At 39.9% G+C, this 12,522-nt stretch overlaps 1 protein-coding gene across 5 annotated transcripts in view; it reads right to left on the bottom strand.

The window, feature by feature from the left end:
* The window catches only part of ENTPD1 (ectonucleoside triphosphate diphosphohydrolase 1), an 87,059-nt gene that overhangs the window by 37,729 nt on the left and 36,808 nt on the right, over positions 1 to 12,522 (bottom strand). For all 5 annotated transcript variants that reach the window (XM_086680498.1, XM_086680496.1, XM_086680499.1 and 2 more), the window contains one exon: positions 5,444 to 5,571. In XM_086680498.1, the coding sequence (XP_086536624.1) occupies positions 5,444 to 5,509 (66 nt within the window). In that variant the 5' untranslated portion in view covers positions 5,510 to 5,571. Of the gene's footprint in view, positions 1 to 5,443; positions 5,572 to 12,522 lie in introns of those variants that run through there.

The raw sequence follows: 12,522 nt of genomic DNA, 5'->3' as shown, positions 1-12,522 counted from the left end.
GCTTATCAAGTTGGTTGACCTTTTTAAAGAACCAGCTCTGGTTTCATTGATATGTTCTATTGTCATTTTTAGTTGCCACTGAGTTTATTTCTGCTCTAATCTTTAATACTTCCTTCCTCCTACTCGTTTGGGGTTTTGTTTCTTATTCTTCTAGCTCCTTTAGGTGTAAGATTAGGTTGTTTATTTAAGATTTTTCTTGTTTTTTGAGTTAGGCCTGTATTGATATGAACTTCCCTCTTAGAACAACTTTGCTGCATCCCCCAAATTTTGAACAATTATGTTTTCATTTGCATTTGTCTCCATGTATTTATTTCCTCTTTGATTTCTTGGTTGACCCACTCATTGTTTAGTAGCATGCTCTTTAACTTCCATATATCTGTGCTCTTTCCAGATTCTTGCTTGTGGTTGATTTCTAGTTTCAGAGTGTTGTAGTCCAAAAAGATCCATGGTATGACTTCAGTATTTTTTAATTTATTGAGACTTGCTTTGTAGCCTAATATGTGATCTATTCTGGAGAACATTCTGTGTGCACTTGAAAAGAATGTGTATTCTGTGGGCACCTGGGTGGCTCAGTCAACTGAGTGTCTGACTTTGACTCAGGTCATGATCTCGCTGTTCATGGGTTCCTGCTTCCTACTTTTCTTACTCCTGCTTATGATCTTTCCTTACCACTCAAAGAGATCCTCCTGGATCTGGATTTCTGTTTCCTTCCCTAGATTCAGGAGGTTTTCAGCTATTTCTTCAAATAAATTTTCTGCCCCCCTTTACACTCTCTTCTCCTTCTGGGAGCCCTATAATGCAAATGTTTTTATGCTTGATGGTGTTGCTGAGTTCCCCAAGTCTGTTTTTATTTTTTTCTCCCATTCAGCTTGATGGCTTCCCATTACTCTGCCCTCCAGGTCACTGATCCACTCTTCTGCTTCCTCTAGTCTACTATTTATTCCATCTAGTGTATTTTTTATTTCAATTTGAGTACTTCATCTCTGATTGGTTCTTTTTTTGTTTTCTATTTCTTTGTTAAGGTTGTCACTCTTTTCTCAAGTCCAGTGGGTATCTTTATGACCATTAATTTAAATTCTCTGTCAGGCATATTACTTATCTGTTTGTTATCTCTTGCTATGATTTTGTTCTGTTCTTTTCTTTGGGACAAATTCCTCTGTCTCCTCATTTTGTCTAATTCTCTGCATTTTTTTCTTCTCTGTGTTAAGAAAGATAGCTACATCCCCTGTACTTGAAAGTAATGGCCTTATAAAGAAGAGATCCTGTAGTGCCCTGGCGTGCAGTGTTCCCTGTTCACCAGAACCTGGCACTTCAGGGGTGTCTCCTATGTGTGATGCATGTGCCCTGCTGTTGTGGCTGAGCCACTTTTTACTTCAGTCCAATTGTCTGCGATGGCTCTCTTTGCCTGTTGTGGGCAGGGTTTGGTCCCTGTGCTGTTAGTGGAACAGTCTGGGGCCACCTTTGGCTTGAGTTGAGTCAGACCAGGGGTTGGCCAGAGATGCATTAGCACAAACTGCAAGGTGTTTCTTGTGTTGTCTTCTGAGAGACTTTCATTGGTTGAAGGGGCCCACAGTCAGACCAGATATCTGCCCCAGCCCACTGCTAGGGCTGCAGGCAGACTGGTTGTGTGGTTATCTTTTCTCCCTGGGGCAGGAGTCACTTTGGAGTGGTGCTGGGTCATCAGGGCTGCTTACACATTGCTAGGCTTGTTGCACCACTTTGGATGGGCTCTGGTCAAGGGCATATTGGACGGGGCAGGTACACAGAAGAATGTGGGGCTGGGGGCCTGGGGCACACAGTGTTAGCAAGGTTTGTGTAGGTCTGCTGTGGAAGGGGACCTGTAGCCACCAGAACCAAGGCTGGCTGGATTAGAGGGAGTGGATCCCAAGAAGCACTTGGGAGCAGGGTGGGTTGTGTTAGCAAGGTCTGTTGTGATAGACCTGGAGTGAGACACCTGCATGTCCTCAGGAGAACACAAGGGTGGGGGCAGGCTGTTAGCAAGTTAGGTAGTGTTGGAACAGTGCTGGTTCACAGGTGTCCATGTGTTTATGTTGGGAGGTAGGGGAGGGAGATGGCATCTACCAGCTCCTTTGTTCCTGGAGAAGTCTCTCAATGATCCCTACCCTTCCAAGCACATGCTCTGAGATTAGTAAACAAATCTCCCTCCTGCACACCCCAGGTGATTTTCAAACTGCTGCTTCTAGGTTGTATCTCCAGGGGCTGTTTATTGTGCTATCTTTTTAAGGCTGGGGACTTAGTTTCCTCTCACCATCCCAGCTCTTCCAGAACTGAGCTCACTAATTTTCAAAGTTCCAGGTGTAGGCCCCTGCTTCACATGCAGGATCCCCGTGCCTGAGGTGCTTGGTGTGAGAGTCTTGTCCTCTCCCCTTTCCATGCCTGTATTGTTCTTCCCTCCCACAGACAGTCGCACAGTTCCATTTAGCTTCTAAACACATCTCTGCCCTTCCTACCCTCTGCAATGTGGTCCCCTTCTCTACATTTAACTGTGGAAAGTCTGTTCTGCCAGTCTTCAGATCACTTTCTGGGTTACTTACACTGATGTAGGTGTTATCTTGTTCCATGGAACAAGATGAGCTTAGGGTCCTCCTACTCCATCTTCCCCAGAAGTTTGATGTTATACATTTTTCAAACAAATGTACCAGGTACAAATATCAAAATAAGTGTTATTCTTTAAATCATTTTTGAAAGGAAATAAACTGATTCCAACAAACTACTCAAAGCACTCAAGTAGCTCATGATATTTGGGATGATCCTGGTAATAGTTTACAAACCACCCAAGAAAAGAGTCTCGTTTATTGCTCCTTATTTTAGATTATATAATATTTAATCATACACCTTATTCATCAAACTTAGTTTTGAATGATTTAAGAGATATTATCAAAGAGTATGCTCCAAAGCAGCAATGTCCAATTAAATTTTCTGCAGCAATGGAAATGTTCTATGTCTGCACTGTCCAATTTAGTAGCCACCAGCCACATGAGGCTACTGAATACTTGGAATGTGGCTGGCACAATTAAAAGACAAAATCTTTTATTTTAATTAACTTAAGTTGAAATAGCTGTATAGGGCTAATGACTATCAAATTGGGTAGCATACATAGCTTAAAGCCATCACCAAAGACAAGTGCCTAAAATACTTTTGCCCTCAATATATGCCAGCAATCTTATTAAAATTAATGTATGACCTTAATAAATAGCTAACTTGCATATATAAATTGATCTTTGTGTTAAATAAACCAGTGATATTGCTATAACGATTCATTTCATATGCCAGTGCCTACTCTTCAAATACTCATACTTTTTATTTAAAGACTTTGTTCCATTTTGTGGGTCCAATACAACACAGAATCACAACAGAGTCAATGGTGACCACTGTGATTGCAGAAGTATTCTTTGGGAGCTCAGGTCTGTCATGGATTTTGCCTCCTAGACAGTCCCCCTCTCCAATGATGCAATAATGAACATGTAAAAAGGTCAAATCAAGAAGGCATGTACTTTTGGAGCTGGTAAACAAATAGCAGAACTAAGATGTCACGAGACTTCAACTGTGAGTGAAGTTTTGCCAAGAGAGCCGACATCACTCAACATTAAAAGGCAAGAGACCATCGACAATGAGATAATATCAGCCTTCTGTGCTGACAAAGGGGCTGCTGTGCACAGTTCCACTGAGTTGAGTTCGTGTTGCAAAGGAATGCCAATGTAATATCCAGGCCTCTGCTATACAGCAACTGATTTGGGTGGGTGGCAAAAGTTTTAGAAGCCCGGCATATGCATCCATCTTTCCAGTCTCACAGTTTAGTAACTTCAAATACAAGAAAATATACTTTTGAAGATGTATTCCAGAGCCTCCATGGTCAAGTTAACTTCTGAACATATGTACAGTTCATGTACATACGTGCCAATATGTACAACATTAGCATATTGATATATTCTGGGCCATTTTAGTTTTATTTACTTGTAGATTAATTTCAATGAAAGTTTAAAAAGGTGTGTTTACAACATAAATTTACATTTACCATATGCTTATTACTTAACAGATTAAATAATGACCACATTATAAGGTACTCATGAGACATTCATGTTTTAGAAATTTTACTTTGATGAGTTTGAAAGGAAGCAGAAATAAATCACAACAGAGTTAATGACCCTAATTATTTTTAAAAATTTATTTATTTAATTCAAGTTAGTTAACATACCGTGTAGTATTGATTTCAGCAGTAGAACCCATTGATTCTGTCACTTACATATAACGCCCAGTGCTCATCCCAGCAAGTGCCCTCCATAATGCCCATCACTCATTTAGCCCATCCCCCCAACCTACCTCCCCTCCAGCAACCCTCAGTTTATTTTCTGTATTTAAGAGTCTCTTATGGGTTGCCTCCTCTGTTTTTGTCTTATTTTTCCTTCTCTTCCCCTATGTTCATCTGTCTTGTTTCTTAAATTCCACATATGAGTGGGGCACCTGGGTGGCTCAGTCGGTTAAGCGTCCGACTTTGGCTCAGGTCATGATCTCACAGTTCGTGAGTTCGAGCCCCACATTGGGCTCTGTGCTGACAGCTTAGAGCCTGGAGCCTGCTTCAAATTCTATGTCTCCCTCTTTCTCTGTTCCTCCCCTGCTCATGCTCTGTCTCTCTCTCCTTCAAAAATAAATAAAAACATTAAAAAAATTTTTTTTAATTCCACGAGTGAAATTATATATTTGTCTTTCTCTGACTGACTTATTTCGCTTAAAGAATACACTCTAGTGCCATCCATGTTGTTGTAAATGGCAAAATTTCATTCTTATTTTCAATGATATTAACTAGCTCTTCAAATGTTGGAAATTTCCCAAGAAATCTGTCCATCCATGAATTCATTTCAAATTACTATATTCGATACATGTATATTTTCTTTGCATTTTTAAAACTGATTTTGCTTCTTTCTTTAGTATTTTGGAGATGAGGAACAGATCTTCTCCACATTCTTTGACCTTCAAAGTGCTTTATACAATGCTAATAAATTTTATTATTTTGGTGACAGTAGTAATTGAATAAGAAGAACAAAGAGTACAGTGTTGTGACACATCCACAATGAAACAATGAGTAAGAAGTAGAGATAGTACTAGATCAGAGAATATCAGCACAAAATATTCCCACAAAATACTAGCGCATATCTGGATGTAGTGAATTAAGTATCTGTTTCTGTTAAAGTACTAATAATAATTATTGCTGAACAAGCATAAACACAATTCTCTTCCTACCACTACTTGATTCAAGGCATTCTCTCTTCCAGAATGAACATTGTTTCCATTTTACCCCCTTAATTCAATGGATATTGACTTGCTCCTGAGCTGCCAGAACCTCCACTCCTCCTGAAAGCTCTGATTTACCATAACTTCCTTCCCTCGCCCAGCCCCAACCAGACCCCCTCAAGATTTGATTTACCTTAACATTTTCTGGCAATGGTTTGTTCTGGGTCAGCCCCACAGCGATCAAAGCAATCACAGCCATGATAGAGGAGAAGCCAAGGATGATCAGTATGTTTCTAGAACAAAAACTCTTCAGTTCAGACTCTAAAATCAAAAGCAGAAAAGGAAATATCAATAAGAAGTCAACAAACATTGACTTTTCCTCCACTTTCTGTATGGTCTTGTGCTAGCTATCTGGAGACATCAAATATAGATAAAGGTCCATCTTTATTCATAAAACACTTGCAAAGTAATAGGTAAATAATTCAAGAACAAAAGGATTTGTTTGTTCTGTGATGAGGACCAAGACTGAATTAGTGGCTTTGGTAAGGAGAATGGACAGAATTGGGTCAGTGGTCAGATAAGGAATGAGGAGACAGAAGAATCCCAAATTGGCAATTTAATAGGTCATGTAGGTCTATCAGGGTACAAGTAACAAATAACAAAAAAGCAAGAATCGTCCTCATTTCTCAAATATACCACAAAATGCTTAAGATGTTAAAAAGTATTTTAAAAAAAAGATGTTAAAAAGTATTCAGAATATATCATCAAACATGAAACTCCCACTACCTCAAGATATTTTCTGGCTTGATATCCCCTTGCATTTCAGCCACACTATATGTTGTAATTGGTAATAGCATAGAGGCTGTGGAGTTTTGAACATATCATCATTCCCATTATCTCATCTATTCTGTTCTTAACCTGTCATGGGACATAAAAAAGCTCCAAGCAAAGAATTAGATAAAAGGCAAAAATTACTTTGATCATCATGAAGACAGCATATAGCAGAAGTGAACAAGAAATGGAATGCTGCTCACTCCCTCCATTCTAACAACTCACTCTCTTCCTCTTTCAACTTCCCAAACTATCCCTAAACTTTTTTCTTAGACTTTGAAGAAGAAGGATAGGATAAAGCAATAAAGAAGCACGTGAAATGAGATGGGTTCTACAGAAGAGACTGCACTTCTCTAAAGACAGGGCATGGGATTAAAACAGCTGAAAAAGGAGCCCAATTGAGTCTTTCCCTCTGGGTTTCCCTCTTGATTAGCAGCAGCTACCGCATACTGAAACAGGAGTTCCTCCTTAAGCTTTTGAGCAGAAGCTTGGATTTAATCCAAAGAATTGTAACTGCATGGGTCTCTAGTCTGCTCATCAACCTCTAGTATCTTGACCAATCTTTACCCATCAGACCAAACAGTACAAAACTTAGAAGAAAAAGTTTTAACAAAATCATTAGCTACTGCTTCCAAACACAGCAACAATAGATGAAATATACAGCACTTCCCCCACCCCTTCTCCCTTCTCAAAAGAACTTCAATTTTGTTCAGATGCTTGCCATTCCTCCAAGCGGTCCCCATACCTCATGGGAAAAGGATACAACCCTCCAGCTCAGGGTCAAGCCTGATTGTTGTGCATAATCTCATTCCCTCACCAATGACTAGTTCAACAATGGATATGTACCCAAAAATAGTCCATGAGATCCTAGAGGAAGGCTGCTGGGGCAAGTTCAGGAAAAGAAAGGCAGCATTCTCGTCTTCCTCAGACATTGCCCTGCCTGGATAGGATGACATCCAATGATGGCAGAACACAGAGACGGAGAGAACTTAAGTTTTTAATGGCATTTTGTACTGGTGAAACAACAAATCCTGATCCAGTCCTCCCATGAGACTTATGCTTTGGCCTAGTTAGAGTCAATATTTTAATACTTTGAAGCCAAAACATCCTAATATAACTGGTATGACAGAAGTCTGTTTGATGCCAGGGTTCTGGAGTCTGGAAAAGAGCATCCCCTAGGTACTACCTGCCTCAGTTCCCAAAGTTATGATATTGACAATCACAACTTGTAACAAGCAGCACTTTGGATGAACAATTACAAATCAAATACCAAGGGTAGCGCACTGCAGCAATGTTTCTACTTTAATTGAATTTTGAATGCTCTACTCCCTCAAGCTGTTCCCAAAAAATCTACCTATTAAGTTGTTTTGTTCTCATAAGTATGACAATTTTGCTTTCTCACTTTCCTTCCACATCCATTGGGCACTAATCTTAGTGGTGAAAAAGACCAACAAGGTCCCCACTCTTTGGAGTTCACAATCTAGCTGGGGAGATAAATAAACCAGAACAGAAGTGACAAATAAGTGACTTCAGGTCATGATACATGCTAAGAAGAAATTTAAACTAAGGAATGTTTACAGTTTAATGGAAATTAAGTAATGGGATATGCAGCAAAGTTGTGGTGGGAGAATTAAACTGAAGCAGGAAAGCCTCTCCAAGAAGGTGACATTTGAGCTGAGACCTAGATGTTGAGCTATGAGAAGGAGTAACATTTCAGAAAAAGGGGACAGCAACTGCAAAAGCCCTGAAGTAGGAAACAGCTCAATGTGACTGTTTCTTCCATTTCCTAATGAGATTATTTACTAACATCATTATTCCTGAACAGTTGGAAATATACTTTCCCACATTTACCCAGGTTTCCGATGACATCCATATTATTAGAATGTATTGAAGACTTTCATCATATTCTTATTAAAGATAAGACAAGAAAAAGAACTTGAAGAAAAAGCTAAGGAACTTTTCATACACGTTTTTTAAAATTAACCAAAAAAATAATGGCTCAGTTTGTTTTTTATGTAACTGGCTAGATTCCCAGGGAGGAGTAATTAAAATACTACCATGTTTTCTATGGATTATGGCAGGTAGTTTTCCAAAGCCCTGATCACATGCAGGAAGCCAGACTCTTCTTAGGAGGTGGTCCTAGATGTACCACTAAACACAAGGGTCCAGGTGGGACTTAGCTGTGTTGTGCTCATAAAAAGGGAACCACTTAGGTTACTACCCCTCTTCTCTGGCCCCAGAAACCTTTCAGATGTCATGACTGCTTTTATCAAATCCTGTTATGGAAAATTCACAGTGACTGTGTCTCCCAGACTCCTTGAAAAGCCCTTAATTTGCTTTGTGGATAACAGAAATTTGGTTTCTATCACACCATGTGAAATACGATTTCAAAAACCAATTTCAAGAAACATTTTATATCAGAATATCTAATGGCAAAGTGTTGTGTTTGTTTTCCTTTCAATTGTCTCACTATACTGGAAAATTCAAGATTATTACTTCCTTCCCATTTTCCCCTTTCATATGATGAGCAGGGAAATGTTTCTATTTAAGATGAGAGAACCAAGTAGAAAGTTCAGCTCTCACTTGAGACACAAAACTGAAGGAAACCCAAGCTTTGAGAAAACCGATTGATTTCAAGCCAATTAGCTATGTCTGAGGAAAAAAACCAAAAACAAAAAATGATGTTTTTATTCTTATGCAACAGCCATCCTGACATCTATAGTTAGCATCCTATTAAAGTGAAGATCAGTCTTATTTAGTTTTGTCCTTAGCGAAAATTCTGCTGAACAGAGAAATCCTGGCATCTCTACTTCATGATATCAAAGACGTAATATCTTAAAATTTTACTATATGAATAAAAAGATTTGGAGTGTTGGCAGATGTGGTGGCTTTCAGGCAAAAACAACCCAAGATCCTGTGTGACTCACTAGATTCAGACCATTTCCAATTTGATGGGTCACATCCGGACTAAGCTTGGCTCATCACATAGAAGAAGAGCAAACACAGACAAGCACTGGTGAGTAAACACCAGTAGAGTGCTGTGGCCCTTGATGTGGGCATTGACAAAACTTCAGGACAGTCACTGAAGTTCAAGGGACTGGTCCTAATCTGGCCCCACCATTCCCCCAAATCCCAGCGTCAAAGTCCCTGCTCCATTTCTCCTATCTTCCTTCTTTTCCATCAAGTAGTTGTTCTTGGTGACACACATTTAGGTTGTTCTCACACTTCAGGGTTTTAAGATCTTTCTCAATTCTCAGTTCATTCCAGGTGCCTTAGACCCACCCTCTTCTGTGGTGATATCCACTCTGGTCCAGTCACTTCCACCTCTGCTACGACAGACCTTTCTTATACCTTCCACCCCTTCCAGTGCCCTTCCCTATCAGAATCCATCCATGTATGGCTGCAGAAATCTCCCATAACTGACATTCCCACGGTTCTTCCTGATCAGGAGTCTAAGGTAGCTTCCTGTGGGCTGCCAGATGAAAGCCATACTGATCTACCTAGACCTCTCAACCCTCTGGAAATGTAAGCCCTTTCTATCTCACCATTCCAAGAAGCAGATGTTTTTCTTCAAGATCATACTGCCTGACATCATGTTCACTAGAATGTAAATATCCTGAGTGCAGGGACTTTTCTTCTGGCTTGTTCATTGCCATATTCCCAGTATAATGAATAAATAAATCTTCAGATTCTTCTCCTGAGAATCTGAAATTTCTATCACTTAGAATTCTATTCCCCTCTTTCTCCACTTCTTTTTCCTTGTCTCTTTTAAAATCAAGCTCAATAGCCAGACTTCAAGCTGTATTACAAAGCTGTAATCATCAAGACAGGATGGTACTGGCACAAAAACAGACACTCAGATCAATGGAACATAATAGACGACCCAGAAGTGGACCCACAAACGTATGGCCAACTAATTGTTGACAAAGCAGGAAAGAATATCCAATGGAATACAGACAGTCTCTTCAGCAAGTGGTGCTGGGAAAACTGGACAGCGACACGCAGAAAAATGAACCTCAACCACTTTCTTACACCATACACAAAAATAAACTCAAAATGGATGAAAGACCTAAATGTAAGACAGGAGGCCATCAGAATCCTCGAGGAGAAAGCAGGCAACAACCTCTTTGATCTTGGCCACAGCAACTTCTTATTCAACAAGTCTCTGGAGGCAAGGGAAACAAAAGCAAAAATGAACTATTGGGACCTCATCAAAATAAAAAGCCTCTGCACAGCAAAGGAAACAATCAGCAAAACTAAAAGGCAACCGACAGAATGGGAGAAGATATTTGCAAATGACGTATCAGATAAAGGGTTAGTACCCAAAATCTCTAAGAACACATCAAACTCAACACCCAAAAAACAAATAATCCAGTGAAGAAATGGGCAAAAGACATGAATAGATAGTTTTCCAAAGACATCCAGATAGCCAACCAACACATGAAAAAATGCTCAACATCACTCATCATCAGGGAAATACAAAGCAAAACCACAATGAGATGCCACCTCACACCAGTCAGAATGGCTAACATTAACAACTCAGGCAACAACAGATGTTGGTGAGGATGTGGAGAAAGAGGATCTCTTTTGCACTGCTGGTGGGAATGCAAACTGGTGCAGCCACTCTGGAAAACAGTATGGAGGTTCCTCAAAAAATTAAAAATAGAATTACCCTACGACCCAGCAATTGCACTACTAGATATTTATCCAAGGGATGCAGGTATGCTTTTTCGAAGGGGCACATGCACCCCAATGTTTAGAGCAGCACTATCAACAATAGCCAAAGTATGGAAAGAGCCCAAATGTCCATCGATGGATGAATGGATAAAGAAGAAGTGGTATATGTATACAATGGAGTATTATTCGGCAATCAAAAAGAATGAAATCTTTCCATTTGCAGCTATGTGGATGGAACTGGAGGGTATTATGCTAAGCGAAATGAGTCAGTCAGAGAAAGACAAATATCATATGACTTCACTCATATGAGGACTTTAAGACACAGAACAGATGAACACAAGGGAAAGGAAGCAAATATAATATAAAACAGGGAGGGGGACAAAACAGAAGAGACTCTTAAATATGGAGAATAAACAGAGGCTTACTGGAGGGGTTGTGGGAGGGGGGATGGGCTAAATGGGTAAGGGACATTAAGGAATCTACTCCTGACATCATTGTTGTACTATATGCTAACTAACTTGGATGTAAATTTAAAAAATAAAATAACAAAGTAAATAAAAATTAAAAAAATAAAATCAAGCTCAATAGGAAGCTATGTTCCCATCCATATGCTTCAAAGCTCAATTGTTCCAGTAGTTCTCTCTCTGTGTGCTGCTTCTGGATACTTAATGGATTGAGCCATTTGTTTGGGAGGTCTATAGCTATTTGGGGAGGGGCTATGTTTCATTTGTTTTTTCAGTTAGTCATTCAATAATTATTTATGGAATGTATTATACTGTGCACTAGACCTGCCCTAGGCTCTAAGCTACAGCAATGAACAAAACAGATAAGCATCCCCATCCGCATGGTGCTTATATCCTAGTCTGGAAGAAAAGACAATAAACAAGATAAGTAAAATTTAGAGTATATTACATAACCATAAGGGCTAAGGAAGGAGGAGAAAAAAGCAGGAAAGGTGAAGAGAAAGAATAAGTTTATTATGAAAGGTCTCTCTGAGATGGTGATATTGATGACAGTCAAAGATGTGAAAAGAAAGCATGCATACCTGTTGAGCAAGAGCATTTAAAGCAACCAGAATTGCATGTGCAAAGGCCCTGAGGGTGAGACAGTGCCTGGTCATGAGGTCAGTGTGACTGGAAGAGTGATGCAGGGGAGAATAATAAAAGATTGTCAGGTGGGTAACTGGGTTGCTTGCTTATAGGACCTTGCAGGTTCCAGCAAGGTTTTGCTTTATTCTAAGAGATCTGACTTATTTCTAGTCATTTGTATTATCTACACTCAGCACCATAAGGTAAATAAGAAATCATCAAGGGCCTTTAAAGTCCCTGGAAAGGGAGGATGTGGCCTTTTAGGCAGCACACACCTGCCTCTTGTGATGAGGTGCTGAGGCTACTCCAATGAGGTCAGGTCACAGCACAATCACACAACCAAATATAGGCAGACCTGGCTCTGTTGAAGAAAAGACTGTGCCAAGACCAGGTGAGATGGATCCAGGAGGAATAAATACTATCACGTGGGAGGTCTTCTCTATACCTTCTGGCCTTGGTGGATCAGGACCAGAGAATCTTTGCTGAGAGAACATCATCATGAGGGTTCACTGAGCCAATAGTCACCATGATCCATGAGCAGAATGCTAAACTCCACAAACGTCTGAAGGGTGGCTCAAGATATAGCAGAGCCCAGACAAGCTCACCTTTGCTCAGCCTCTCTGAGTGTCCACTTCCTCATGTGCAAAATGGGGTCCATAATAGTACTTACTTCATA

Source organism: Puma concolor, chromosome D2 (assembly GCF_028749965.1).
Source record: "Puma concolor isolate L17-30 chromosome D2, mPumCon1.1.hap2, whole genome shotgun sequence".
NCBI classification, from domain to species: Eukaryota; Metazoa; Chordata; class Mammalia; order Carnivora; family Felidae; genus Puma; species Puma concolor.
Note: the sequence above shows the minus strand (reverse complement) of the source record. Positions and strands in the feature narration are given on the sequence as shown.